Source organism: Anser anser (genome assembly GCF_964211835.1).
Source record: "Anser anser genome assembly, chromosome: 25".
Classification (NCBI taxonomy): Eukaryota; Metazoa; Chordata; class Aves; order Anseriformes; family Anatidae; genus Anser; species Anser anser.
In genome coordinates, this window is record NC_139746.1 from 5,515,671 (window position 1) to 5,542,801 (window position 27,131).

The 27,131-nt window shown below is 49.0% G+C and overlaps 1 protein-coding gene across 3 annotated transcripts; it reads right to left on the reverse strand.

Moving 5' to 3' along the window:
- Window positions 1-520: 520 nt before the first annotated feature.
- Window positions 521-23,567, reverse strand: BTBD2 (BTB domain containing 2). 3 transcript variants are annotated; one of them, XR_014575394.1, is made up of 9 exons: window positions 22,894-23,567; window positions 16,104-16,223; window positions 12,340-12,496; window positions 8,401-8,506; window positions 7,403-7,600; window positions 4,418-4,566; window positions 2,552-2,639; window positions 1,365-1,511; window positions 521-817 (listed from the first exon to the last, which is right to left on the reverse strand). XR_014575394.1 is itself a non-coding variant. In XM_083811462.1 (9 exons), the coding sequence occupies exons 1-9, from the start codon at window positions 23,550-23,552 to the stop codon at window positions 656-658; spliced, it is 1,830 nt and encodes a 609-aa protein (XP_083667588.1). In that variant the 5' UTR covers window positions 23,553-23,567; the 3' UTR covers window positions 521-655. The 3 variants fall into 3 exon arrangements, 2 of the variants coding, with proteins under 2 accessions (XP_083667588.1, XP_083667589.1); XM_083811462.1 differs by having other exon boundaries at window positions 4,374-4,566; XM_083811463.1 differs by lacking the exon at window positions 7,403-7,600 and having other exon boundaries at window positions 4,374-4,566.
- Between the last annotated feature and the right edge of the window lie 3,564 nt (window positions 23,568-27,131).

The window sequence follows — 27,131 nt, forward strand, 5'->3', positions numbered from 1 at the left end:
CATGAAAACGCTGTAGTCTCTAGAGGCGCTCTAGTTTTGAGGTCTCCCTCAAGACCGTGTAGTGCTGAAACAGCAAGCCTCAGGGAAAAGGCCACTTTCTGTCACTTTTTGAAGGCGGCTGCACGTGCTGCAGCCAGCAGGAGGGGACGCGCCAGGCGCAGGCTGGTCGAGCTCTGCCTTTGCAGTGGTGTTGCCGGCCAAGCACCGCAAACCGCTTTGCCTCAACTGCTGCACTAGAGCAGAGGAGGAGGAGGGGCCATACAGCCCGACTGTGTCTTTTTTTCTTTTTGCAGGATTTGCTCCTCACAGCAAGTGTAACCACGACCAGAGCCACTCGTTTCCATGCTTCTGACTGGTGGAAAAGCATCTACATTCATTACAGTCAAAAAAATGCATGTTGTTAGATAGGATTAATCAGTAAAGTGAAAAATGACTAGCCACAGACAACCTACAAATGATACTGGTAAACCAGTTAGTCTGGTATGGGATAGCAGCAGAATCACTAGCACAAGGCAAAACATGAGCTTTGAAATGGTTTTACTGAGACCTTTGGCTAGTGTGGCTCCAATTGGTGTGGTCAAACTCAGCCAGAAATTTAGTTTGGAAGGTCACGGGGAAGAGAACAGAAAAGTCCAGAGCCAGCTCCGCAGCTGCACTATGTGTAGAAGATGATCTCTGGGATTTGTCCATCCTCCACAGAAGTGCCGTTGTTATTCCCAGCCGCGTAGCAGAACGTAAAGCAGGTTTTGGCTCCTGTTGTTGGTGATTCATGGATCACTTTGCGCAGTCCTTTGGTTCCATAGTGGGAATCTGGACCCTGCAATGGTTACAGAAGAGGAGAAGAACAGATCAAGACAGAGATCGCAGCCCTGCTGGACCCTGCTGCCCAGGTACGCTCCACCCAAAGCAATGAGCTTTGGAAGTCTCAGCACCTCCCTTTTCTTTCTGCTTCTTTAGTTATTTTGAGCAAAGTTTTCATCTCTATCAGAGCTTAACACTGCATTTAACCAGATCTCAACAGTTCAATAACAACTTTTTTAAGCCAGTGCAGACGGGCTCTGGATTACACGCATACAGAGCTGACAGTTTATCTGTGTGCACCAAGAAAAAAATCCCCTCGCTTCATCACTAATACAGCCTGTTAATTACTGTACACTTGCTAGACAAGTTAAAAACCAACTCTGAATGCTGATGGTCAGTATGCACACATTGCACCACCAGGTGAAGGTCTCCAGAGGAGGCCTTTAAAACTAAACTCGCCTCACTGAAACATGCAGAGAGTAAGAACCACATTGCACTGAAGAAGCCTGCTTTCACCTACACTTGTAAGCCTCTCTTCTATCCATGCTGCCCCGCTACAGTACCTTTAGAGTAGCACATGCTGTATAGTTGACGTTGGGTAAAATCTCAACAGGTTCCTTGAACATGACCCGGAAAGTGTTTGATGATCCATCACAGCTGAACCCCGTGTCATTCTGCCCCAGGACCGTGTTACTGTCTGTGTGGATGATCTGCAAGAGATGTGTTAACTTTTAATCCGTACGGTTAGTTGAAAGCTGCCCTGCACATCAGAATTGGCACTAGTGCAGGCGCCCCCCCGAACCGCACTGGATCTGAGGGACTCGGTAGTTTGACCAGTTCCACCACAGCTTCAGAGCCCTGTTGCGACTGCACTATCCCGTTGCTTGTGCCATCACACACTGAACAACAGCGGGCTTGCATCCCGGAAAACCCAAGACAAAGACATTCCCCTCTTTACCCTGAAGCCTGGCGCAGCACGGCAGGTGGCTGCTTGCTTAGACCTTTGCTTCCTTTTAGCCTCCAAGAGCTCAGAGGCACTAGAAAGAGACCCTGGCAGTTTAGGAAGCACAGACAGACTGTGCTTGTCACATCAGCTGTGTTGGGGTAACTTTCCTGGGGGCAATTGCTCTCATGGGATCCAGACGCAGGCAGGTTACTTACGTACATCCAGAACAACGTGCACAAGACTTGTATAAGACAAAGTCTTTCAAACAGCTTTTAATGGACTTCAGACAGCTGTGTCAGAAAACAAGCTCCCTAAGTCCTACTTGCCATCTCAAACGGGTGCACACTGGCACTGCACAGGCCCAGCACACTCACAGCAATTGTTTTCTTCTCTTCCCTTGCTGAACTGTGACTGCTCCGCTGCATTTGTACAGCCTGGAGCGAAAGTACAAATGGCAATGCAATACCCGACCGCTGCTGCAGAATCAGCCTGCCTGCCTGATGTAGGAAAACGTGCATGGCTTTTCTCAAACTGTTTCACAACTCTCCTGGACGTATTTTCAAAGGCCATGAACAGACTTGGGGAGATACTGCAGTGATGCGTGCGATGGGAGGCTGCATCAAATTGAGAGCAATAATCCCTCTTATCCCCAGTGCCCCATCTGGCCCACACTACCTCTGCCAAGCACCCTATCTATAAAACAAATGCAGTCCCTTCCAAGTTAAGATTCTGTTGCATACTCACTAAAACGTGTAAAGTAGTCCCCACATTAGCAACGATTTTTGACGTAGTACAAAGAATTACCTGTATATTTACTTGGTAATCCGTTGGCCCATGTATGGATCCGTATAATCCAAACCCAACCACAAATATCCTTTTGTTTACTGAGAACCTGCAGGAACAGATCACGAAAGTCAGATCAACTTACCACTCCTGTACTGAAACAGTACGATGATGAAGCACAAGTATCTTCACTCACTTTAATTTCATATCTACTGTTTAATCAAGCACATACTGCAGTTCCAAGTGCAACTCTTACTAATAACTGAAATCCTTTACAGAAACCATAACTTGTAAGCTTACATCTTGGACTGTCCTAATGGGCCAGCAAGTAAATTTGTTTGCCCATGTAAAATGCAAAGCTGCATCATCCCATCATTGGGCTTCGGAGTCCAGCTCAGAAGCACCTTGAGGTTGCAGTATGATGTCAGCATCCAAAAACGCCAGCCAGGCAAAGGCAGAGTAGCCTGCAGAGCGTGGAATAGCACCCACCTCACAGCAGCAACAGTCTTTCAAGCAAGGTAACAGCAAAGACCACTTAAAGTGTCATTAGGTATTTCACTGCTAAGCACTGGAGGAGAATTGTTAATGTGCTTTTGAGCATTGGCTGAATATAACTGCAGGGTAGCAGCTAGCTGCACTCAAGATTTACCCAAGAGTAGAAAATAAGAGTCAATAGCTCCTGAATGCAGGAATCCCTGCTGCCTAAGACATCAAGGGCAAGGATATTCACCCCCCTGTTCAACTCTATCTTCTCAGCTAGCAGAAAGCCTCAGTGGCTGCCAAACTGCCAGCATCGTTTCTTCACCTGCTTCACCTGCCCACCAATTCTTTCAGCCCTGTGTATTCCAAGGACAAACACTGTGGCAAGCCAGAAGCCACTGTACTGCCCCCCGCACAAAATATTCAGTACTGAACCACACACAGGCCTGGCTGAAGACGGACGGACCCTGATGCTGTCAGCAGCTGTGCATAAAGTCAAATACAAGACCTCTGAATGCTAGATCTCAGAGCAGTAAATGTTTGGAGCTAGCAGCTCTTCCAACTGGATCTCTGGGCCAATATGGACCCTTCCAGAAGGCTGACAGCACTATTGGTATGCGAGGGAACCACCAACGGAGAACCTTGAGGTTTTTAAAGAACTGTATTCATGCAAGCTCCTTTTTCCCCCAAGACAAGGAACAACCTGGAAACAACCAAAGCTTTCAGGATACTTCCTGTCTTGCTCTAACCACTTGGACACTCAAGGCTTGCAAACCACCACCACTTGCCATGCCATGCTACGTCTGTCACCATGGCTGGACTTTGCTGTCTCTCTCCCAGCTTAGGTATAAACAAACTAGATGTTAGCGGAAAGGCAGGCGCAGCAAGCATTGTCATTCTAATCCCTCCCTCAAACAGGCAAGATTAAGGGGCTTCAACAAACCACGTTTACACTTAGGATACAGCAGGGAACTGACCTGATGGAGCACTGGTTAGTCAATGTACCCAGGCACAGGAGGCGGCTGTAAGCTGCCTGGTGACCAACCGCTACATGCCCATACAGCTGCAGGAAGCCATTTGAAGAGGAGACAGATACATCCACCAAGAGGCCTGTGCTCGAGGGCCACAATTGCTGCAAACCTTTGCCAATACAGAAGCAAAGTGGCAGCCTGCAGCTGCACATGCAGGTTAATGCGCCTGGTGAGGCTTTTGCCCAGCAAAACGCTTTCTCTTTGTGGTTTGCATGAGGGTTCATGTGGCAGAGTCAGGGTCTAGCACGTAACCTTGCAGGTTTAGGTCTAGAGTAGGCTGAAAGCTCAGTAAACATGAATCTATCAGCAGCAGAATTAGCAGAGAAGCTGACCTTATCCTGTCACTAGTCCCACTGTACCCCCAGCGGCTCTCCACCTGCTGGAAACGGCTGATGCTGCACTCCTTCCCCCGCAGGCAGCAGCGTGGTCGGTCGATGAACTCCACCCGTGGCTTTGGGTTCACTGTGAAGTGGAGGAACAGGCTCACCACCTCCCGGTCCGTGAGGATTCCCGACTGGGCAGGCCCTGCAGAGGAGCACGAAAACCATGAGGTGGTCAGCCTTCACAAGCTGAAAGGGATACTCGCGAGGTTTCAGGGGTAGGAGGCACGCATGACTTGCGAAGGAGAACATCAGAAACAGGATTTCACTGGCATGTCCAGAAATTAAGCTTCAGACAGAAAGCGCTGCCTGCCTTTTATTTGCAGGGTAGCAGTGGGCTGCAGAGCCTCTCTGCAGAGCACATACGTGACATGGCAATTAAGAGCACAGCTCCACAGAGCCAAAACGCATTTGGCTAAAAGGGATGGTTTAAAAACAATCATTCAGCTAATCCTTCCTCCATTCCCTCAGGATATGATAATACAGATAAGAGGGATTTTCATACATCTACACTGGTATTTTATAATATTAATGTTAAGACACCATGGGAGCCCATGAGGGGTAATGGGAGGGAATCTCACCTGGCCACCATCAACTTAGAAAGAGGAATACTTTTCAGTTGAGACAAAGGTGGTTCAGTTCCTGCACTGCTTTGACTCCCTCCCTTCCTGGGGCATTTGAACTCCATTTTTTTTTTAAAAAAAAGATTCTTTGCCTGCTTTTGTAGAACCTAGAAAAAACACTAGGGATTTTTAGCGTGAACTGAGCCATTCTCATCTTTGCTCCCATAACTAGATGTTTATTCCAAAGAGATGTTAAACTCAAGCTTTGGAAACAACTCCAAATACTTTCAGAAGTGGAACGGGGTAAAAATTAGTCCACATCTCAATTCCTTTAGCAAATAGTAAAAAGTTGCTCTGCACCTCTTATTTGTGAGAGGCTTTCTACACAAAGACCACTGGTGCATGGTGGAGAACTGAGTGTTCTGTAACATGGAAAGCAAAGCCTAGCTACTTTTTGGTCCAATGTGACTTGTAGTTGGTTAAATTCAGCAAGATGTGAAAACTGGGCCCAGCTGCATACTCCTGGCCAGTAGACATAACGTGGCCCAAGACCGCAATAGGTACAGATGAAAAAAATAAAGGAAGAAGGCTGTTAACAGATGAATGAGCTTGTGGATACTTTGCTCAGCAAAAATTAACCATCACTGATCAAGTCTAAACGTATCCTGTGCTGCTGCAATGCAATTCTCAAATGTTTCAAATTACCTACTTAAAGGGGGAGTGACACATTTGCCAGTTAAAACGTCTTCATGCAAAACTCCACATTCAATACAGATTATACCATAAGTGGGTGAAACCACCACCCATACCATGCCCTTCCCCTCACCTCCCCTCTAGGGAGTGAGCAGCAGAGGGGAGCCATTTCCCTCTCCTTCCTCTGCTGGGGTCACCAAGGAAGTCCCTCAAACACTCAGGAGGGAGCTGAAGCAGTCCCAAGGTAGGAGGTTGTTGAAGGGACTGCTGACCTGTGCAAGCACTCAGGTTTGGTGTATTGGAGTTTCGTTTGTTCATCTTTCAGATTAAAGTGGAAGGAGAAAACTTGAAAAGTTTCTTTCAAAGCAAGAAGACAGATCAAAGATCCCAGTCCAACAAACAGCTGTGACAGCCAGTATAGGGTGGGGGCATTCCCCACTCCAAGGCTTCAACCCAAATATGCCAGAATTAACACATTCCTCCCACTGAGATGGATTTACACAAGATCTGAAGGGAGGATTGAAACACAAAAATTCACAGCTCAGTACACGTAATTACCCTGCCTTAACACCATCCAGGAGGATGCTCTCTTCCATCTAGCCAGACTGCGAGCCTCTGACCCTGCTGCAAGCTGCTGTTTGGCACAACACGCAATGCAGGAACAGAACGTGCTATGTTTTCACTGAGTGCCAACACAAAGGAAAAAGCTACTAACTTTGGATGAGCAGATCCCTGTCTCCCTGGCCGAGCTATTTCTGAAGAGATTCATGTCCCTAAATCCACACCACTACTGTGACAGGCAAATAAAGTGGGGGGCCAAGTTTTAAGCGCAGATTTACTTTACTAATATCCCTCTAGAAAGATGTACATTAACTATCAATCAGCTGATGCCATCTTTACCTAAAGAAGAAATTCACAACGAAAATGGCTTCACTGACTCCTGTTTCTTTGTACAGGTAACTGTAGCATAAAAGGAGTTTCAGCATTGAAAATGGTTCCATGGTGTCTTTTAGCATGAAAAATGTTTAAGCCAATTGCCAGTTTTCAATCCCTGAAGAACCACCAGAGCATGAAGTCAAAAGACAACAGGCAATGAAAACAAAACTCAAAAAGTCTTTAGTCAAAACTGTTAAATGCATTAGACATCTTTTAGACCAAGATCCTACTGTAAACCTGAAAAACAACTTGAGAAAAACTAAATACCACCAACCTTTCAGCTCAAAGAACATTTAAAAAGTTTTTCTTGTTATGAGGCTCTGCTCTGAATGGTATCAGTAAAACATGGTCAACATCACCACTGGATTAGAGGCAACAGCAAACAGAGGGTGAGGAAACGTCCTCTTCTCTCTTGGGGAACAGGCTACAATCAACAGCAACTATTTACAACACCATTTGCTTTGTGTAGGTTATATGGCTGGAAACGAATGCATGTGAACCCATTTATATCTCAGCTGAATGGGAAAGTAACCATGTGAACATACTGTGAAAGCAAATGAGGAGGTATGATCCTACTTGCACCTGAGGGAGCACCTTTAAAAACAAGATGATCATGGATGGAAACAGCATTTACACAGCAGATTCTGTAGGTCAGTGTGAATGGGGAATAATCTCAAGTTTAAGTTACTGCAGAACACACAGCAAAAAAATCCACTTTCATGTACTTAGTCCTCTGTAGCTCAGAGAAAGCAAAGACCAGGGCTGCCAGAAACGCCTTTGTTCAGTTACCTGCTGCAAACTCCTCAATAGTCATCAATGGGAAGCGGATAAGAGAAAGCGCTTTGCCCAGTACTTTCCGCTTGTTCTCTGGAATCACCTGAAGTTGCTGCCGTTGACACTCAGCCTCTGACCAGCGAACCACTGCATTAAACAAACGAACCTCCCGGATCCCCAAGGTATCCCTCTCCAGCACCGCAACCAGGGTGTCTGCAAGGCAGGACAGACAGGGACAACTTTAGGCACTAACCCAAATGACCCGGTTTTACCTAGCCACAACTACCGCATGTACAGCCAAAACGAGTGAAAGAGAAGCAGTTGAAAAAACAGCATCTCCCAAAAGCGCTGCCTGCAACCTATAAGGAAGATATATCTGCATATTCCATAAGCAAGTAACTCACCGGAGCAGCAAACAGTGCCCATTTATTTGGTATGTTAATGCAAGCGCAGTAGAATAAATTGCAACTTACCTGATGTGCAATTTGGATGAAGCAAGCAGCACACAAGCCAGAAGGTTACCTGTGTCTTACCTCCATATTCCATTTCATTAGAAGAAGGTTAAAGTCTGAATTTTAATGTCTATTAACTGTGCCCAGCAAGTTTGGCTACTGCATACGATAATTAAAATAACCAGTTCTTGCTTCCAAAAGCGCAACACCTTTTTAACTCCAAAACCTGACGAAGACTCAGGGAACACGGCCAACTCCACAAAAGAGGGCAAGTTACACCCACCCAAAACCTGCCAACATCAACAGAGGAAACAGGCTTTGTATCATGCCCAGAAAAATCAAGTTGCACCTAAGTAAGCAGATTCCAGGATATTTCTGCAAGTGAGCATGCTCTTTTGCAAATGCTTCGTCTCCAGCCACTTAGTGCCAGGGACTGTTCATTCAACAGATTAATCCAGAACAGCAAAGCTACAAAAGAAAAGCACCAAGTATTAACCTGTAATAACTTTAGAGCTTAGCCTGTTATGAAAGCCTGCAGAAGACGGAGGAAAAAATGCTTACCTAGATCAATGTCTGTAAACCCCTCTGCATTGATGGCATCTGATGTGTTCTTGTCTATGTTCTCTAGGCAAAGGCTGGCCAGCTGAGGCTCATCAAAAAGTCTTGCCTAGTAATGAAGAAGCAATCATTAACACAAAAGGTATTTTAAAATTTACCCTGGGTAAGGACGCTCCCCGCTCCCCCAGAGCCCATCTTCATTAGCAGTACTTTGCCTGACTGCATCACGAATTCACTGGGCTGCAGCAGTCTTTCACAAGCATTTAAGCATGACAAGGCAAACACTAGAAAAAAAAATCTGCATTTGGCATCTGTTCTGTTTTAGCTGTGCATGTCTTCAGGCACGTCTTTGTTTCAACATCACGTCAGTTAACACGACTGTAGTGCTTTCGAGCACCATACTGACCATGTCAGCTGAACACGGGTAATTTTTACTACATTATTTTTATATTTAGAAGAAAGCTTTGCCCAATGACTCCAGGCCTGCTCGCTCTAAGGATATGAAGAGGTGGCTTATTCTGTAAGAACACAGTCACGCTCATCTCATGTATTAGCAAAATGCCTTAACAGGCACACAGCTCCATCCCAGAGATGCACAAAACCCTGCAGGGTAGGCAGCCTGCTTAGTGCATTTGCTTATTTTTACACAGAAACATCCACTCCAATCTAGTTACCTTGAAGAACTCCCCCCAAAATAGGGTACTAGTCCAAACCAAATCCGTACACAGCTCGGAGAGTTGCTCAGGATCTCTGTACCCAAAGTCCTAATATTTCACTCCTCACCTCAGATCCCCCCTCTCCGAGACCACAAAGGCACGTTATCATCCCTGTGCCTAGCAGAAGCAAAAGCAAGGTGGGAACACACAAAAGGCACCAGGATGACTTCTTTTCTCCAGTGCTTTGTCTTTGCTATTTAGGAAGGGACCATCTTTGCACGACACCTAACATTACAGAGCCACAATACCTGGGGACTTGAACTGCCACTGGTAAGGTTTACAACTTGTGTTTTGGGCTGGGAATTCAGTCACTCACAGAGGCTCCGACCCTTGGGCATCTTCTGCTTCACCTTTGTTCACGGGCTGTAGAGTTCAGCAGAGTCCACCTTCGACGTTGAGACCTCAAGCACAAAGAGCTGAAACATCTCAGCGTTGTGATGGGCCAGGGAAGTCTCACCAGTCGTCCCCTGCTCCTGGGGCTGGAGGCCTGCCAGCGCCTCGCGCTCTTGGCATCCAAGAGCTGCGACTGACTCAGACTTTACTACTGGAGTGGCTCTCTTCTGACACGTGAAGGACTTACATTACAGTCATGGAGTTCTCCCCCAGAGCTCCTTCAGGCAGGCTATTACGTCTTGTTGATCAGAATGACATTTGCGTGTACATCTGGCATGAAACTGCACCGTGTTCACTATGAGGCACAATCGATTAGGAAGGCTGTTTGTTGCTTATATTTCTGCCAGAGATAAGCAGTTGCTTGAAACACCATTACTGTCGTAGTTGCCGACCCACAGCATTTAGCAAGGATACATGCAAAAGAGTTTTGGGATCTTAGGCTCTACAATCAGCTGTCCACAATCTTAAGCCTGTTGGAAAGTGTTTTGTACAAGATACATCTCAAATCTCGAGTCTGTAGTTGACAGATCTGTTGCAAGAAACAGAGGCTGATTTTCACACTGGAGGACCAGATCTCAGAGTCTCTCGATAACAGACTCACTGAGTGAGGAGCCTCGTGCAGCCTACCACTGAGATACGTTTCTGAAAGAATTCCAGCCTCAGACATTTAAGAGACTCGGTATATTGTGACAGCAAACATACACTGGATATGAATCATCAGTGATAATTAATCACAATGGATAAGCCCTAAGCTAATTTCACAAAGCAAAAGGAAGCAGGAAGGCCTGTCCCCATCCAGCATTTCAGCTGCCCCAGCACAGCTGACAGCACCAGGCACTATCTTGGTTTTGATACATGAAAAACTAGTACCCCTTCTTGCTTTGCCAAAGGAACTTTGTGAATTGTAAAGAAGTTACTGCAAACCTAAATGCTACCTTGCCATACCTGAGATGTCAGGTTGTGGAGGGACACCATGCCACAAAATCCGTACATAAGGAATACCACCAAACAGTTTGTGTGTCTAATTCTCATCAGGTGATGGCAAGCACAGGATGCCTCTTCAAAACTGAAGTCAGTAGGAGAGATCGCTTCTCAGCTTTTGGATAACAGCTCCCGATCTTTCAGATTTCAGGCTGCAGAGCCCAAAGATCAAGACCGCTGCAGCCAAAGAGTTACAATTGTCTCACGGTGAATCAGATGGGAGTGCAAATTTGGCTACCATTACCCAAGCAAGAACCTTTAAATCTTAAACCTTTCCCACGAAGTGGAATGTGGCTCCCCCCATGTATCAGAGGCTGCCTCACCCACTTATGGCATGTGGAAAAGAGCCAAGTTTTTTTAAAGAAAAAAAAACATTTGTTAAAAGAGACAGTATTTTACACTCAAGCATTAGACATTTAATGCAGCCAAAGCTGAATCCTCAGCAGCCAAGAGTATCTACAATGGCAGTGTAAAGTAGAACCACTTTGAGAACCTGATCCAAATATTTAAACTCATATAAAATCCCAGCCTAATCACAGCAAACAAGCAAAGAGCTCAGCTGCTCTGAGCCAACACTGCTTCAGGCTTTGCAAAAAAAACTGCAGGGGGACACTGCCACTGATGCAGTAACCAGTGTCACAGCCTGAAAGACGCTTATACTCCTGACAAGGAGGAAAAGAGCCGGCAGCCAGCTATACTGGGCAAGGGAGGACAACCTCGCAGAGCCAGACCACTTCAGTGCACTGGTTCCCAACTCAGGGCATCTGTGAAGACTCTTCTGCAGGGTTTCTTTAACATCAAAAATCACGGCAGCTTTCCTGAGCAGGCTGATCAGAAACAGTTCTCCAGAGCTAGTCAAAAGTACGTCCATTCCCTGAAGGAAAAACTCAGCGCCCACAATGCATGTTCGGTTCTTGTTCCTACACCACCCAGAAGAGGGTGTCCCTGGCAATGTGACAGACGCTGCAATGCACAGGTGACGGCATGGCTACACCGTGGAAGTCACTGGTATGTCAGCTGTTAGCAGAGAGGGTGGCAGGGACCAGAAAGAAAAAAAATGAAGCCAAGGAACAGGAAGGATAGTGATGCTAGATTAATCAACCTGAGTGCAAACCTGATCTTCTCCAAAATAAGCAGAAGCAGTAAACACTGGCTTCCAGTTTGCTACTTAGAAGAGTCAAACGCAAAGAGACCAGCCCAACTCCCAGATAAGAGGGAAGGGCACACGGACATGCAGTCAACCTGAGTCGAGAAACACGGTTGTACTGCGACTCCATGTCTGCATGCCTCCTGTACGGCAACAGGGTTAGCTGGAGCAGGCTGAGGAAGAGATCACTTTGTTATCTCTAACAGGTAGTGGCCATTTCCTCTCCTATGCAAATTAGCCAACCAAAGCGCTCTTGAAGGAGTTGCATTGTCTTTTATCCCCATTCTGGGGGAAACTATTGCAAAACAGCCCTTCAAAGAGTGTCTGGCCAGTCAGATGAAGTAAGCTTTGCACGGAGAAAGTCCTGAACCCAAACAAGTGAAAATCCTCTCATTTCACTTTTCTTCTTGGCAGATGAAGTTTTTCCATCCTGTTAATTTCTTCCCCAGTTCACACACTGGATGGAATCTCCTGCCACACCAAAACAAAAAGCAGAGCTGAAATGGCAGCAACACTTGCTGTATCTTATTGTTCCTCATACGAACCTGCTCATCAGCACTACATTCCTGTAAGAAAAATCAAAAAGCACAAGACACAGAACTGCTCCGTTTTGGACAATCAACTCTCTAACACTCAGAAAACTTCTATTTTCTTATTCTGACGGACGTCACTCAAGAAATTTAATCCAAATGACTGCAAGCTCACCTGTGTTAACAGCATGAATGCATTGTCTGCTCGGAGGTTTTTTTTAAGAAATTCCACACAATGAGCTTCCAGGGCTGGAACCGCATATTTTTTAGCTGTGTAAAGCGTTGTCATAACAGTCTCTGGTCCAATCTGAACTTCGTCTGAATAAAGAAATCTGAAAGCATACAAACAAACATTGCTCTGATGTAGCCAGTAAGATAACAAGGTATAAAAAAAAAATCCCTTGCAGTTCATAAAAGCTTATTTGTGCTTCTGCCCATCAGCCTGGCCCCATTTTTGGAGAGATGGAACAATTTTTACATCCTTCCCAGTGATTCTAGTTTGTTTTTTTTTTTTTTTAAACAAGCAAACAAAAATAGCCTCGAGTTGTGCCAGGGAGGTTTAGGTTGGATATTAGGGGAAATGTCTTTACTGAAAGGGTTGTGCAGCACTGGAACAGGCTGCCCAGGGAAGTGGTTGGGCCACCATCCCTGGAGGTCTTCAAGAAACGTGGAGATGCAGAACTTCGCAGCGTGGTTTAGTGGTGGACTTGGCAGTACTAGGTTAAAGGTTGGACTGGATGATCTTAGAGGTCTTCTCCAACCTGACTGATTTTATGATTCTATGAAAAACCACTCCTTACGGCATAACTTTTAATGAATAAAACAGAATGAATATCTGTTCTAGCAACTCAAACTGCCTCACATCCCCACAGCCAGTGAGCTGCTTAGCCAGCCACTTACACTGGACTGGAGCATTCTCTGGCCAAGTGCAGACTGTGAATTAAAATTTTCAACTGTTCAGTTACACTAAACAAGGACAAAAATTCAATTCTGCCTGCCTACTTCAGAAGAGAGGCTCCATTATTTTAGTTCCAATTCAAAAGTTATCAGAAGCAATCAAACATCTACATCTACTGCAGATGAGAGATGTTTTACCCGTGCGCCACTTCCCCTCATCTCTCCGCTTTATATGCTAAATCTTTGTTAAAACAGTTTTGTTCCATTATACAGGTGTTAAAATACAGCAAGAAATATAACTTAGGCGTAAAGCAAGAGTTAATTACGATGAAAAACAAGGACTGCCACGCTGCTAGCAAAGCATCAGCCTTCACTGTTAGGCCAAAACAAGGACGCACATTCATACCGCATGGAAAAACAAAGGTCTTCATAGGAAGCCTGCCCGAGCCTCCTCATACCCAAGCATGCTGATTAGAGACAACAGGAACTGACAGGCTGAATTCAGTAAAAACAGTTACACATTTGATGTCAGTCCTAATCCCATGCAGAGTTTTTGTTTACTGTTTTTCCTTTAACCAGTCAAGCATTTGCGATCAGGGTCTGAAAGGCACCAAGCAGGCTTTAAGCACAGAGACGTAGTATTAAGCCTGTTAGCAGGACTTGGCATTCCTGTTCCACAGGAGATTTTGGAAACTCCAGCCATTTCTTCTGCTGCATTTCTCCAGTGGCCTGGGGAGGCACAAGAGCACGTCGTGTTGCAGCTGGTCCTGCAGGCTTCGCGCAGCTACAGGGCTGCTCTCCTGCAGGGGGACTGGCTGCAGCACGGCCACGGAGCTCCTGGTCCTCCAGCAACAGCGAGGGTCAGGATGCAGCTCCGGGATGCAGAAACAGAGGGGTTCGGAGGACAGGGACCGCTCTCAGTGCCACTGAAAGCAGGTTTTTGTGTCGCTTTAGAGCATCCGTTAATAACAGCATCAAGCCACTGGCTCACAAATGTGTTTTGCACACATCCCTTCACCAGTTCTACTTTCACTACACAACCCTGTTTATTACAAGCTTAAAAGAACATAGTTGTACAAAAAACAACTAGTTTCATTTACTGCAATGACTACATCAGTAACTATTTTTACCGTAGTCTAAACTGTACGCTAAGTGGGATAAGAAGAGATGCTCAAACTGTGAAAAAGCGCAGCATAGTTTAAAAGAAGATTCAGACTGTGACCTCAGAAAATCAAAATGGTTCTTTTGGTTACTATTTAAAAAAAAAAAGGGGGGGGGGGAAAGAAAAAAAGAAAAAAAAAGGATCTCTTTTGCAGTTACAGCAGACCTGTTAAAGGCTCCTAGCCCACAAACACAACCTGGTGCCCAGAAGGGGCCTTGTGCTGAGTGTTCAGGATGAGCAGTTTGTCTCTTGATAAGCTCCTGATCCTGCAGCATTAGGTCATGATCCGGACCAAGTCCATGGACATACATAAGGAGCAGCTTCCACTTCGGATCAGCATTTTGAGGGACTGGTAGAGCTTGGTAAGCTTCCTACGGGAACAACACCCATGCCTCCTTTGTCACTTTTAAACAATGAGCTTAGTTCAGTTCTAGATTTAAGCAGCTAAGATATCACTGGACTACAGGCACAACTGCTGTAGCATTACTGCAAGCTTTAGAGTCACTGTGGCAATCCACACAATATTCCTCTTACAATATATAAACATTTCTGTTGAAATCCACTGAAACAGATCATCTTAGTCCTTTCAGATGACTGTTCTCTTCCAAGATCATACTGTTCTTTTTATGTGACTGTTGAAATTTCAATACTGGCAGGGTAACAACCCGATTTTGCCTCTAATTCGCTCGATATTTTAGCCTTGCTAAGTTTTAAAGACAGATGCTAACTCTGTACTCCACAGAGATGCTCAGAGACAAGCTGCTAAAGAGTCATATGCCAGTTGAAGGGATTCCCCATGTGCTGGTGTCTGGTTTAAAATGAGCCAAAGGGGAGGGGGCTATGGGCTCCCTGTTATTTCTGGCCTATCATCCTATGAAGATCAATTCTAAAACCTTCTAAGATAGCACAGTCACGACCTAAGCACTTTTTGAAGGTAAAGCAAAAAGTGTGCCAAAGCTATATATAATAATTGTTCCCAATAGGAAGCAAGCAGGGAACATGTCAAGAGCACGGTATTGGAAACCCCGGGAAGTAGGTTACAAAAATCCTATAGAAATGGGACAATGACTTTCCAGCATACATTCAGGATTGCTGCTGGATGTTATATGGCACCAGCCAAGCTTAAAGAAATCAGTGAATAGGACGTTACAGCCCCTTCCTCCTCCTTCCCCCAGCACGCAGACTGACAATGCATGTTGGAAATGGAAATTCAAAACCGGCTCTCCAAAAGAGGAATAAAGCATGCTCAGGGGGAGATACCACACAGAATGTCTGACACTGATTTCACACCCTCGCTTACCTGTTATAACTTGCTCATATGCCCATAAACTGAGCTCCAAATATTTGTAACTTACGGAGTTCTAAGAAGATTACTTTTCCCCACTTCTTTCTAACAGCATTTGGATCAAATCAAACCAATTCATTTACAAAAAAAAAAGTTGAGACACTGTCTAAGCAGGTATCAACTTTACCGAAAGGGCCGGCATGCGAACTTAAGCCAACTGCCCGTCAGAACCCCTCCCTATCACTGCATTTTCATGGCCGAACTATATATAACTACATATTTACCAAACTAAGTTTATTTTTGCCCACACTGCAGATCAGCAGCGGGAGGGCGTAATCATTTAATGGCTGGTAAACCTAAAGATGAAGCGTGTCAGATATTTTTGTGCAGCAGCTAATCTAGACTTTTACCCAGGAAAAGGGAGATTTAGCACTAGCATTTAAACACCCTCAAACAGATCAACAAAGAGGCATTTTACTTAGAAGCGTAACGATCTCCACTTCACAAAATGGTTCACTGCTTTCATTGAAAATACCCTTCTCTACAATAAATCTGTTCATTCCGGTTACGCTGTGTGTTAGAAGAAGCAGCTTACTTCAGCAAAGCTAGGAAGGCAGCAGGCTCCACATCAGGCAGCTCAATCTCTGTAGACGTTGTGGCCATTCCACCATTAAACATTGCATCGAAGACTGCACTGCCCACAGCAAGCACAAATCTAAAATTAAAAAAACAAACAAACAAAAAGCTTACGTTAAACCATACTCACTTGCAAAAAATAAAAATAAAAAATCCCAGGCTAGTTGCTGTTCCCCAAGGCCTCCCCCAGGGAGGGCAAATCGCTCGTAGCGGTAAAGCAAAAATGTTTTGCAAGAGAAGGGAGTGCCAGACTTTCCTTCATTTACTGAGAAAACACCAAAGTTGCAAAGAACTTCATTCTGAGCCCAGTCGCGGTATACAACATTGCAATGGTTCACCAAAAGACAAGATTTTGTGCGTCGTGGAACAGAATATACGTGGCTGCTTTACAAAGCCCTTGTAGGAGCCTACGGCCGCTTGTGAGGTTGAGAAATTAAGAAACAGCAACTTAAGGAATTCAAGTTCTTCCGGCGAATAGAGCCCAAGACTTGGTGCAGTTCCCCACAGTCACGGACAGAAAATATTTACAGAAAACTCGTCACTACACATCACCCACCTCCTCACGTCTCCCCAGAGAATCCTTCATTACAGCAGCGCGCGCAAACCGCGCCAGCAGCGTCCGCGGAGCCGTGGGCACCAAAGCTGCTCCTCGCTCAGCCTAGAGGGCGGGCAGACCCCAACGGGCAGCAAACCTGTGCCATGAGGTGCCTGCAAACCCTCTGCACGCTGCTATGAGTTTACACGGCGATAAACAGAGGAAGGCATTTTTATCAGCCCTAAAGAAATAGGAAGCGAGAATTCCCACAAAACAGATTTGAGACCGAAAATAATCTTTCGGCCCTCCCATGTAAACAAGACGATTTCCCTCACTGATAAACACCAGCTCCTGTTTTAGGAGGAGCCACGGAGCTGCTGAGAGGCCTGTGTATATCTAAGCTACTGCCTCCGTGCCTCAGAAAAGCACTTCTGGGAACTCCCATTGTTTGAAATCTCAGAGACGAGTTTTTCCCAGGAAAACCAGCTTGTTCCTGGTGGCTGCAACCACGCAGCTCCCTGAAGTTAAATAAAGCAAGGGCCATGAAGGTCCACCTCAGCAGCCCCCGCCTGGCCGATGAGCATGGGGACATGGAGGAGACGAGAGTGTAGAAGCGATGACTCCGACCACTTCCAGCTATAAAGGAAGAAAATTCAGCAGCTCTCGCTGCAGCAGAGTTTGAAGCATGCTTCAATGGAGAGAAGTATCTGGAACTGGGGGCAGAAAACCGTACGTGACAGAAGGCACGAGACAGAAACCTCCGGCACTCGGGCTCCAAGGAAAAGCCCATCACTACAGAGGAGCTTTGGTTAGATTTTACCATGGTAGGAAGCTCTTTTTCTTTTCCCCTCTCCACATTTTATTTAAAATTTTTCATTTTCTCACTTTTCACTCTGCCCCCGTTCAGAGGAGACCTTCTATAGACACAACAGGGAGAAGCGCTGTAGACGTGCCAGGCTTGTTTGCTGTGACGGGCTGCTTGGCTGACGAGCTGGGTTGTATTGTTTCTAATTGGGTAAGAGAGCTAGGGACAAACCACACTGGTTTAAAAAAAAAAATATGCACATGCATATTTCTAGCAAACAACTCCCAAGAAAAATGTCAAGAACAAATAAGAAACCTTGTTCACAATACTAGGATTGCCAGATGAAACAAAACTCCTTGTTTTTACAAAAGCAGTGACGGTGGCAAGACAGTTGCTGGCATTATTTGCTACAAAAAAAAATTAACATAAATAAATTGCACTCTAAAATTTTCATTTTCATAGCCAGCGCAGTCTACATCCTCAATTAGCGGAGAGCCTTCAGAAGCATTCTGAAAAGGGCACTCATTTGAAAGAAGCTGTCCAATCCTTGCTTCCATTTCGCTCAGTGACAAGTCAGCTTGATTTTTTTCACACTGCTGAACCCTAAAGGGATCCCAGTAGGTGCCAGAAAGATGCACAGCACTCTAAAAAAACCTGCAAGACTACAGCTTTTCGAGTTTCCTTAAAACATTAAAGGGACGCAACTAAGGTAAGAAAATCCCTCTCTCTTCGTGGCATCTCCTTACTCTTGCTAAAACGAACACTTAAACCTATTCTGAAGGCACTCCAGGAAAAGAAGGAATGTGCAACACGTACACATTTGTTTCCCCAGCTGTGCAGGTCTGCAAAAGAGAGAGCTGGGTTTGTTTTGGAGGGAAGAAACAATTATGCCAAACTGGCAGAGTAATAGAGATGTGATAGTTTTTTTCTCCTATTTTCTGAAGCACTGTAGCAACCAGCGCACCGCAGGGCTCTCCCCTGACCCTAAGGAGCACTGCCCGATGCAATTATGCAAGTCTCCAAAGGGAACTGCAGGTACCCTAAGCTCCCCGTAGTGTCCCAGCTTTGCCAAAGAAAGAATCCAAACATCGAGTGTTATTTTTAAACAAGTGTGGTAGCAAAACAAAGTGAGCTACTGAAAAGATGCAGAGAAATGAGCAGAAGCTGAGCAAAACAACTAAGAAAGCAACATCTGATTCCTCATCATTTCCCCTGCACACGTAAGAATCAAAGTAAACTGGCTTTCAGCAATAAAAGCAGAGTCAAAGGAGCTCAGATGAGGTGAATAATTTGACTGTCTTCACGAAGATCCAAAGCTGACTCTGAAGACTTTTGGAAGCCTGCAAGAAAACATCTTCATTACTCTGTTTACAGCTTCCTACCCACCAGTTTTTTTACTGCTTCCTTGCTCACCTTGGTATCGCCACTTGTCACCTCCTTAACTTGTATACCCAACAGTCCTGCCCCCTTTGCAGGCAGTTACAGTTCGAAATGAACCATTTCAGAACCATGACTATCCCACCACTGCATACCACCTCCCTGCTCCATCCACTCCACTGCGGAGAAATCTTAAAATACCTGTATCAGAAGAGCTGACACGGGAACAGAGCAACACGTGATGTGAGGGAGCTCTGCAAAGCCCTAGGTGACAAGAAGCGAATGAACAACGATCGCTTGCTGCATCCTTCCAGCGCAAGGAGCAGAGCCACCAGGTGAAATGAGGTCCAAAGACCCCAAGGAGAAGCCCTTCAAAGCACACCTCCGGGAGCCGGGCGGTAGTACAGCCCGCCACGTGACGCTGCAGGCACGACAGGTTTATACACATCCAAGAAAAGACGGGACAAGCTCAGAAGGGAAATGCCTGGAAAAAGCTTCCAAAAAACTCAGCCCGTCTCCGAGCTGTGATTCTCCCAGGATGAAGCATACGCAGGGGTGCATCGCCGTACACTTGCCCCGTTCCATTTTGGGCCATGTTTTCTGTCCAATTAACACGTATAATTACCCCATCCGTGCAGCTCCCGGCCGACAAGGTTTAGATGTTTCTAATCTCACTGATGTGCATGATGCAGCCAGTCTGGAAAAGGGCAAAAAAAAAACAAACAACAACTTCCGTCTTACTGTCGAGCATAATCAACGCATCGATCTTGGCCACGTTGCCATCAAGTGGCATCAAAACAGCCTGCTCAGTCTGATGTTTGTTAGCCTTGGAATCAAAAAACATACGGCTGTTCTGCCTCCTTCGCGGCCGATTCGGCAGCAAGAGGGACCAGGCTAACGGCGTGGAGACCAAGCTTGCTCCAGGGTACGCAAACAATTTCCACAGCGTCTGGAGCCTCTTGGAAAGAGGATGCGTGATCTTCTCAGGGCTGTGGATGCTTCCCAGGACGGATGCTTGGATAGAAGACCCTTCAGTCAAGCCCAGCACAGCCACTTATGATATCTGTCTGCAAAGACAGCTTTCAATTACAGCATCACAGTTTGCTCTTGGTGAGGTATCTGTCCCCTGTTTCTAGAGCTTTATAAGAACTGCTGAACTTGCCAGGCTCTCTTAAAAGCACCTAAACATACAGCTACAGTGCTCTTGGAAGCCTCCTGCCGGTCACCACCACGCGAGGACATCGCCACCTGCGACCCGCGATCGCTCGGCATTATGCCACGCAGCTCCCCGCACCTACAGCCACGCCATCCCCGCCTTTCTGAGGAGCCCGACAAGAGAAGAGCTGAGCTATCATCACGTCCAGCTCTTAGATTACTTGCGCTAACCAGGTTACTGCCAAAGCTGACAATTTGTACCACGCCATATTAAAGACCACAAGTCTCACGGTTTAAAATAAGATATTGCAGACCATTCCTCAAGGCATCACCAGCCACTGTTCAAGAACCCTATTTAGGGCATGCTCCTACTGTAGCCACTCTTTATACCTGGCCTAGTCCGAAACCAGATTGTAGAAATACTTACCTGTTAATTGTGCACTATTTCAGGCACCTAGCATCAAAGTACATCATCTGCCCTCGCCCGCTGAAGCAATACGGTGCCTCTCAAATTAAATTCGTTGTTGCTTTGCAACTCAATTCCAGCACAAAATATCTTCTGCTGTTAGGCTGCTGTGGGAGAGCTGAGCACAGAAGGGGTCTGGGTGGTTTTATTTTAAGCTCTCTGTTTCTGAAATAACCACAGTACTTCATGAATCATCAGGATATCCCAACTGTAATATCATACAGGCAAGTTTCACTAAAATCTATATAATCCGTAAGTGGGATGTCACGGCATGACACACTCTATTCTACCTTCACCACCCAGAGTTCCAGATGGATTTCAGAGCAATTAAGCAACGTTTCACTTTGGGGCTATTTTTTTTTCTTTAGCTTCATTTATTTTCCACTTATTTCTGGATGAACATTGCCCCTCCCTATCTAGCAACCCTAGTTCTCGGGACAGGAGCAAGCATACTCAAATACTAATTAAGCTCCAAATTATCAAGTGCAGAACTGACACCCTCAACATTCCAACTGGCCCAGAACAAGCGTGCTTCAAACAGAAAAAGAGAAAAAAGGGAAATCTGAAGGGAAAACTTCCAGGTGCACAAGCACATATGAGAAAAGCGATAGCCTGAAATTGCTTGGAGGGAGGCTCCCTTTGCCAAGCACGGCTGCTGAGCACACTGACAAGCCCTCCCCCATCCCCAATTAAAACAGGTCCTGCCCTCAAGTGAAAGACTCCTGCGTTTGCTGTTTGTACATCTGAGCAAACCAGAAGGTACTCCCTGAAGCAGGGATTGTGAGTGACATGCAGCAGTTCTGTTACAAATCGAAGGAGCTGCCCCAAGAAGCCGCTGAATGTCAATCAGCCACGTCCATTCTGAATTACCCAGGTGGGGACAACTCCCCAGCTTTTCAGCAAGCAGTAAGCTCCGAGCTGCAAATTCTGAAATGGCAGCTTGGCCTTAAGCATTTACGAACATACACAGGTTTCCTCCTGTCCAGATGTCATTCTCAGTACAGCTCTTTCAGAATTGCAGGTTTGTTTTGTAGTGGCGATTACCTTCCAAAATACAGGGCTTCAGCAACAATTCAATACCTTGTATTTTTTAAACCAAATTTCTGCCACAACATTTTCCTTCTCAAATCATTGCTCTCTTCCTTCCTTCCTTCCATTCTCACTGCTCTCACAAATCCCTTTCTCTGTTGACAAAACATTCCTCCCTTCCTCCATAACCCACAGAAACAAGGACTGCTTCCGAGTGAAACCCAGGGGTCCGTTTGTCCCTGCTGCACCTCTCTCTGCCGGCCGCTCTGCCAATGCACCTCTGTCCCACCTACCCTTCAGGGGAAAACACAGCCAGACACCAGACCCTGTCCACTGATGCGGCAAGCGTAGGAAGGAACACTAAATCAATCTGAGGATTCAGAGAGGTTCGATGCAACACCGGGCAGCCCAACTGAGGAGCAGTCACCTCTAAGCACAGACATGCAGCCAGGAACATGTGAAAGACCAACGCACAGGGCCTGCGGGTGGGATCTGGTGTGCCACAGGCCTGGCGATGCCGGCTCCGTCTGGGGGCTGGTGCTGGGGGCTGCAGCAGCAGAGCCGGACCCGGCCACCGCAGCACCACGGAGAACGCGTCCCTGAGCTCGGTTACCCAACCCCCTGCGTTTGCTTTCAGGAGAGAGGATCCCTGTAAAACCCCCCCGAGACACGTCGCTCCCCAAAAGGTGCCCCGGATGCTCCACAGCAAACCCAACCCGCCCCCCAGCACAGCCACGATCCCTGAGCAGCCCCCTAGGGCCCCCAGCACAGGCTGCAGCACAGAGGGGGCACCCACCCCAAAACCCACGGCTTGGCCGGGCCTCGCGGGGCCTGGGTGTCCCCCTCCAGACCCTATTATCCTCCCCCAAATCCCTTCTGGGTCACCTGGGCCCCCTCCAGGGCCTACCTGTGTCTGCCCCCCAAACCCTGCTGGGTCACCTGGGTCCCCTCCAGAGCCTATTATCCACCCCCCAAACTCTGCTCGGTTACCTGCCCCCCCCCGGCCTATTATACCCCCCCCCCAAAATACTGCTGGAACATCTGGGTCCCCCCCCAAACCCCTGCTGGGTCACCTCGGCCCCCTCCAAAGCCTATTACTCCTCCCCCCAAAAACCCTGCTGGGTCATCTAGGTGCCCCACACGGCCTGCCTGTGCCCCCCAAACCCTTCTGGGTCACCTGGGTCCCCCCCCCCACATCCCATTACCCCCTAAAACCCACCTGGGACACCTGGCTCCCCAGGCCCGGGGCACCCTCAGGGGCTACGCGTCCCCCCCCTCCCCAAACCGAGGGCAGACAACCCTCCCCCCCCCCCCCCGCCGGGTCCCCCCCCGGCCCTGCCGCCCCCCGTCGCGCCCCCAGCGCCGCGGCCCCACGCCCCCACCTGTGGGCCGGGATGCGCTGCGAGCCGCGGCCCTTCCCCACCAGGAAGTGGACGTCGCTCAGCACCTCGTTGTTGAAGAGGAAGGCGAAGCGCTCCTGCACCGTCGGCTTCGTCGCCTGCCAGTTATACACCGGCTCCCGCTGCAGCGCCCCGCCGGGGCCGCCCGCCCCCCCGGCTCCCCCGGTGCCCCCCACCGCAGCCGCAGCGGCAGCAGCGGCCGCCGCCGCCGCCGGAGCCGCCGCCGCCGCCGGGCCCCCCGCGCCGCCTCCGCCGCCCGCCGCCGGGTTGGCGGCGCCGCACTGGTTGTAGGTGAGGCCGGGCGGCGACGCCGGGGGGGCGCCGTTGGTGCAAGCGGCGGCGGCGGCGCCGTTGCCCGGTGGCGGCGGCGGCGGCTGCGGGCAGGAGGAGGAGAGGCCCCCGGGGCCCCCGCCGCTCCCACCGGCCGCCATTTTGTGCGGCGGAGGCGCAGCAGCGGGCGGCGCGGGGCGGCGCTGCAGCAGCACCAGCACCAGGAGCGGCGGGCGGGACACGGCGGCGGGCGGGAGGGGGGCGGCGATGGTGATGGCGGCGGCGGCGGCGGGGCGGGCGGGGCCGGCGGCGGGGCCGGCGGGGCCGCGGCTGCTGCTGCTGATGCAGAGAGCCGGGCAGCAGCGGCGCATGGATGGGGCACGGAGCCGCCGCCGGCCGGGCCACGGGGCGGAGGGGGGGGAGCGGAGGCGGTGGAGGCGGCGGCGCGGGGCGGGGAGAGGGGAGGGGAGGGGAGGGGAGGGCGGTGGCGGCGGCGGCGGGAGGGGCCCCGGCGGGCAGGCCCGGGAGGGGGCTGGCGCTGAGGGGTGGGAGGCTGGGTCTGAGCGGGCAGGGGGGGCAGGTCTGAGGGGGTAGGGGGCAGTCCTGGGGCGAGGGGGCAGTGCTGAGGAACGCGGGGGGCAGTTCTGGAGCGAGGGGGGTCTGGAGCGAGGGGGCGGTTGTGCAGCGAGGGGCGGTTCTGAGGGGTCAGGAGGCGGATCTGGAGTGAGGGGGCAATTCTGAGGGGGTAGGGGGCAACTCTGAGGGGTCATGGGGCATTTCTAGAGCAGGGGGCAGTTCTGAGGGGCCGGGGGCAGTTCTGGAGTGAGGGGGCAATACTGAAGGGCCAAGGGGTGGTTCTGGAGTGAGGGAGTGGTTCTGAGGGGGCAGTTCTGAGGGATGTGGGGGGCAGTTCTGGAGTGAGGAGGGCAGTTCTGAGGGGTGTGATCCCCCGGGGGGGCGTTCTAGGTGTATGAAGGGCTGGGCGGTCTCCACCAGGGGATGAGGAATGGGGGCAGCTCCACAAGAGAGGAGAAGGGTACGGGGCTGAAGGAAGAGTCCCTGGGGGAGAGGGGGGTTTGGGATATGGAGTGGGGAAAGTCAGGTGCAGTGAGGGGCTGCACAGAGGGGGTACACAGAGGGCTGGGGCTCCATGCTCTTACTAACAGGGCTCCCCACATCCCGAGGACACCGCTATCCCAGGATAATCAGCCCGGAGGAACAGGGCCACTGCTGACACCAGGGCTGCTCCCCCAGCACCGCAGGCATTGTCCTGCTTGGACAAGCAAGCAGCTCCTCTGCGACCGATCCCACCGCCTGGTCCGTCGTGTCTTGGTGTGCAACTGTCATGACACCACGGCAACCCTGATCCCGCAGGGTCAGAGCTGCCTTTCCATGCCAGTCAGAGAGGCCAAAAGCACGATGGCTGGCACCAGGACTTATTTTGCCTCTGGGATTCAAAAGGAGGCTCACAGTGCATTCTAGAGTGCCCTGGAAGGCCTCTAGGGCAACCTAGAGGAAACTGGAGGTCACTGGGAGGATTTCCGGGGGAGCTAGAGGGCACTGGGTGGCCCTGATAGACCTGCGGAGGACCTAGAGTGCAGCGGAGGACCACAGGAGGCCTCCAGTGTGCTTGGGAGTGCACTAGGGAGCCCTGTGAGGCCTTCAGAGGCCACTATATTCCAGAAAGAGTCTTATTTTGCCTCTAGGGTGCAAGAGGTTTCTCATATGGCACCATAAATTGCGCTGGGCCTGCTGTTGACCCACTAGGGCAGGATGCCCTAGAATGCCCTGGAAGGCATCCTAGAGGAAAAAGGGGGGTCACTGTGAGGCTGGGTGCCGTATGAGCCCCCTCTTGCACCCTAGAGGCATAATAAGCACTCTTCCAGGAATCTAGAGGCCTTGCAGGACTCCCTAGTGCACTCTTGGGCACACTGGAGGCCTCCTGTGGTCCTCCCCTGAACTGTAGATGCTGGGTAGTTCTACCTGGGTCACCCAGTGCCCTCTAGCTCCTCCAGAAAGCCTCCCAGTGACCCCCAGTTTCCTTTAGGACGCCCTAGAGGCCTCCCAGGGCACTCTAGGGTGCCATAGAAGCAACCTCTTGAATCCTAGAGGCAAAACAAGGACTCTTCCTGGAATCTAGAATCCTCTGGAGGCCTCGCAGGGATCTCTAGAGCACTCTCAAGCACAAAGGAGGCCTCCTGTGGTCCTCTGCTGCACTCTAGATCCTCCACAGGTCTACCAGGGTCACCCAGTGCCCTCTAGCTCCCCCGGAAAGCCTCCCAGTGATCCCCAGTATTCCACTAGAATGCCCTGGATGCCTCCCAGGGCACTCTACGATGCACTGAGAGCCTCCTCTTGCACCCTAGAGGCAAAAATAATGACTCTTCCTGGATTGTAGTTGCCTCTGGATGCTTCACAGGGCTCTCTAGTGCACTCTCAGGCACGCTGGAGACCTCCTATGGTCCTCCTCTGCACTCTAGATCTTCTGTAGGTCTACCAGGGCCACCCAGTGTCCTCTACTTCCCCCAAAAAGCCTCCCAGTGACCCCCTGTGTCATCTAGGATGCCCTAGAGGCCTTCCAGGGCACTCTAGGATGCACTGCGAGCCTTCTCTTGAACCCTAGAGGCAAACTAAGGAATCTTCCTGGAATCTAGAATCCTCTGTAGGCCTCGCAGGGCTCTCTAGTGCACTCCTAAGCACACTGGAGGCCTCCTGTGGTCCTCTGCACTCTAGATCCTCCACAGGTCTACCAGGGCCACCCAGTGCCCTCTAGCTCCCAAGTAAAACGTCTCAGTGACCTCCAGTGTCCCCTAGGATGCCCTAGAGGCCTCCCAGGACACTGTAGGCTGCCCTAGGAGCAACCTCTTGAATCCAAGAGGCAAAATAAGAACTCTACCTAAAATCTAGAAGCCTCTAGGGTATCCTACAAGCCTGCTGTTGAACCCTCGAGGCGACGTAAAGACAAGTCCAGCAATCTAGTGGTCTAACACTAATTATGATGTACATCACCAGTTTCTCCCATCAAAAAGTGCTCCCAAAAGAAGCCTTTGGTACACCTGAACTCCCTTGGGGAGCCTTTACGCAACCCCACACACAACAGGGCTCTGCGCCTTCTCTCTTTCCAAACAACCCTAACCAGAACACTAAGCCCAACCCTAATTAGGACCCTAAAAAAAACATGTACGGGGCCACTTTCCCCCATCAAACTGTGCTCCCGACGGAAGCCTTTGGTACACCTGAACTCCCTTTGGGAGCCTTTACGCAACCCTTCAGCGCCTCGAGGTATGTGTGCATGTGAGAGCAAATGCGTGGTCCTTGATTCAACATGCTCGGGAAGGCAGTGCGCTGGCTTCCCCTTCTGTTTTGCGTGCCTTTGCCATACCATTTTGTTACTGCACAAAGACGTTAGTTGCATTGCTTCAAAGCTTTGAGACCCTCATATAGCCGAGGGAATCTCCCAGATTAATCGCTGTGGCCAGTGCTGTGGCACATCACTGCGGTATCGTTACATCACTAGTTTGGACCGAGAGCTTCCGACCTGGTTTTGTATCACGTTATCGAATACCTATTTCTGCTGCATAACATACCAGCAGGTTTGTGCTGCATTTTTTTTAAAGCTGTGTTACGCTAAATGGGGAATCTCCCCTAACCACAGCTATGCTGGGGTTCAGAGCTGGCCGTCGTAATTGTCCCTTCTGGCATCTAATCTGTGCATGCAGGACTGCATAGGAGTCTTTAGAGGGATGTTGCTTTTTCTTGTGAAATATTTCTAGTATTACTGATAACTGAGCATTGCATACAGACGTAGTCTCTTTCAAAAACACCGCGTTGGTTTTGCTTTCACACCATTTGCTCAGCGTGCCACAGACTCACACCCCCTTGATGGCCGAGCTGCTTCCATGCAGTTCAGTGTCGCCTTTTTTTTTTTTTTTTTTAATTCGCAAACACAA

What these genes read in the sequence shown, in the direction of transcription:
- BTBD2 (XM_083811462.1), bottom strand. Translation starts at nt 23,552, where the DNA reads ATGCGCCGCTGCTGCCCGGCTCTCTGCATCAGCAGCAGCAGCCGCGGC. An exon ending in GCCTTCCTAGCTTTGCTGAA is followed by an intron (nt 12,497 to 16,103) that starts GTAAGCTGCTTC and finishes GTATGCTTTCAG; the next exon opens with ATTTCTTTATTCAGACGAAG. An exon ending in CAGCATGTGCTACTCTAAAG is followed by an intron (nt 818 to 1,364) that starts GTACTGTAGCGG and finishes TAACCATTGCAG; the next exon opens with GGTCCAGATTCCCACTATGG.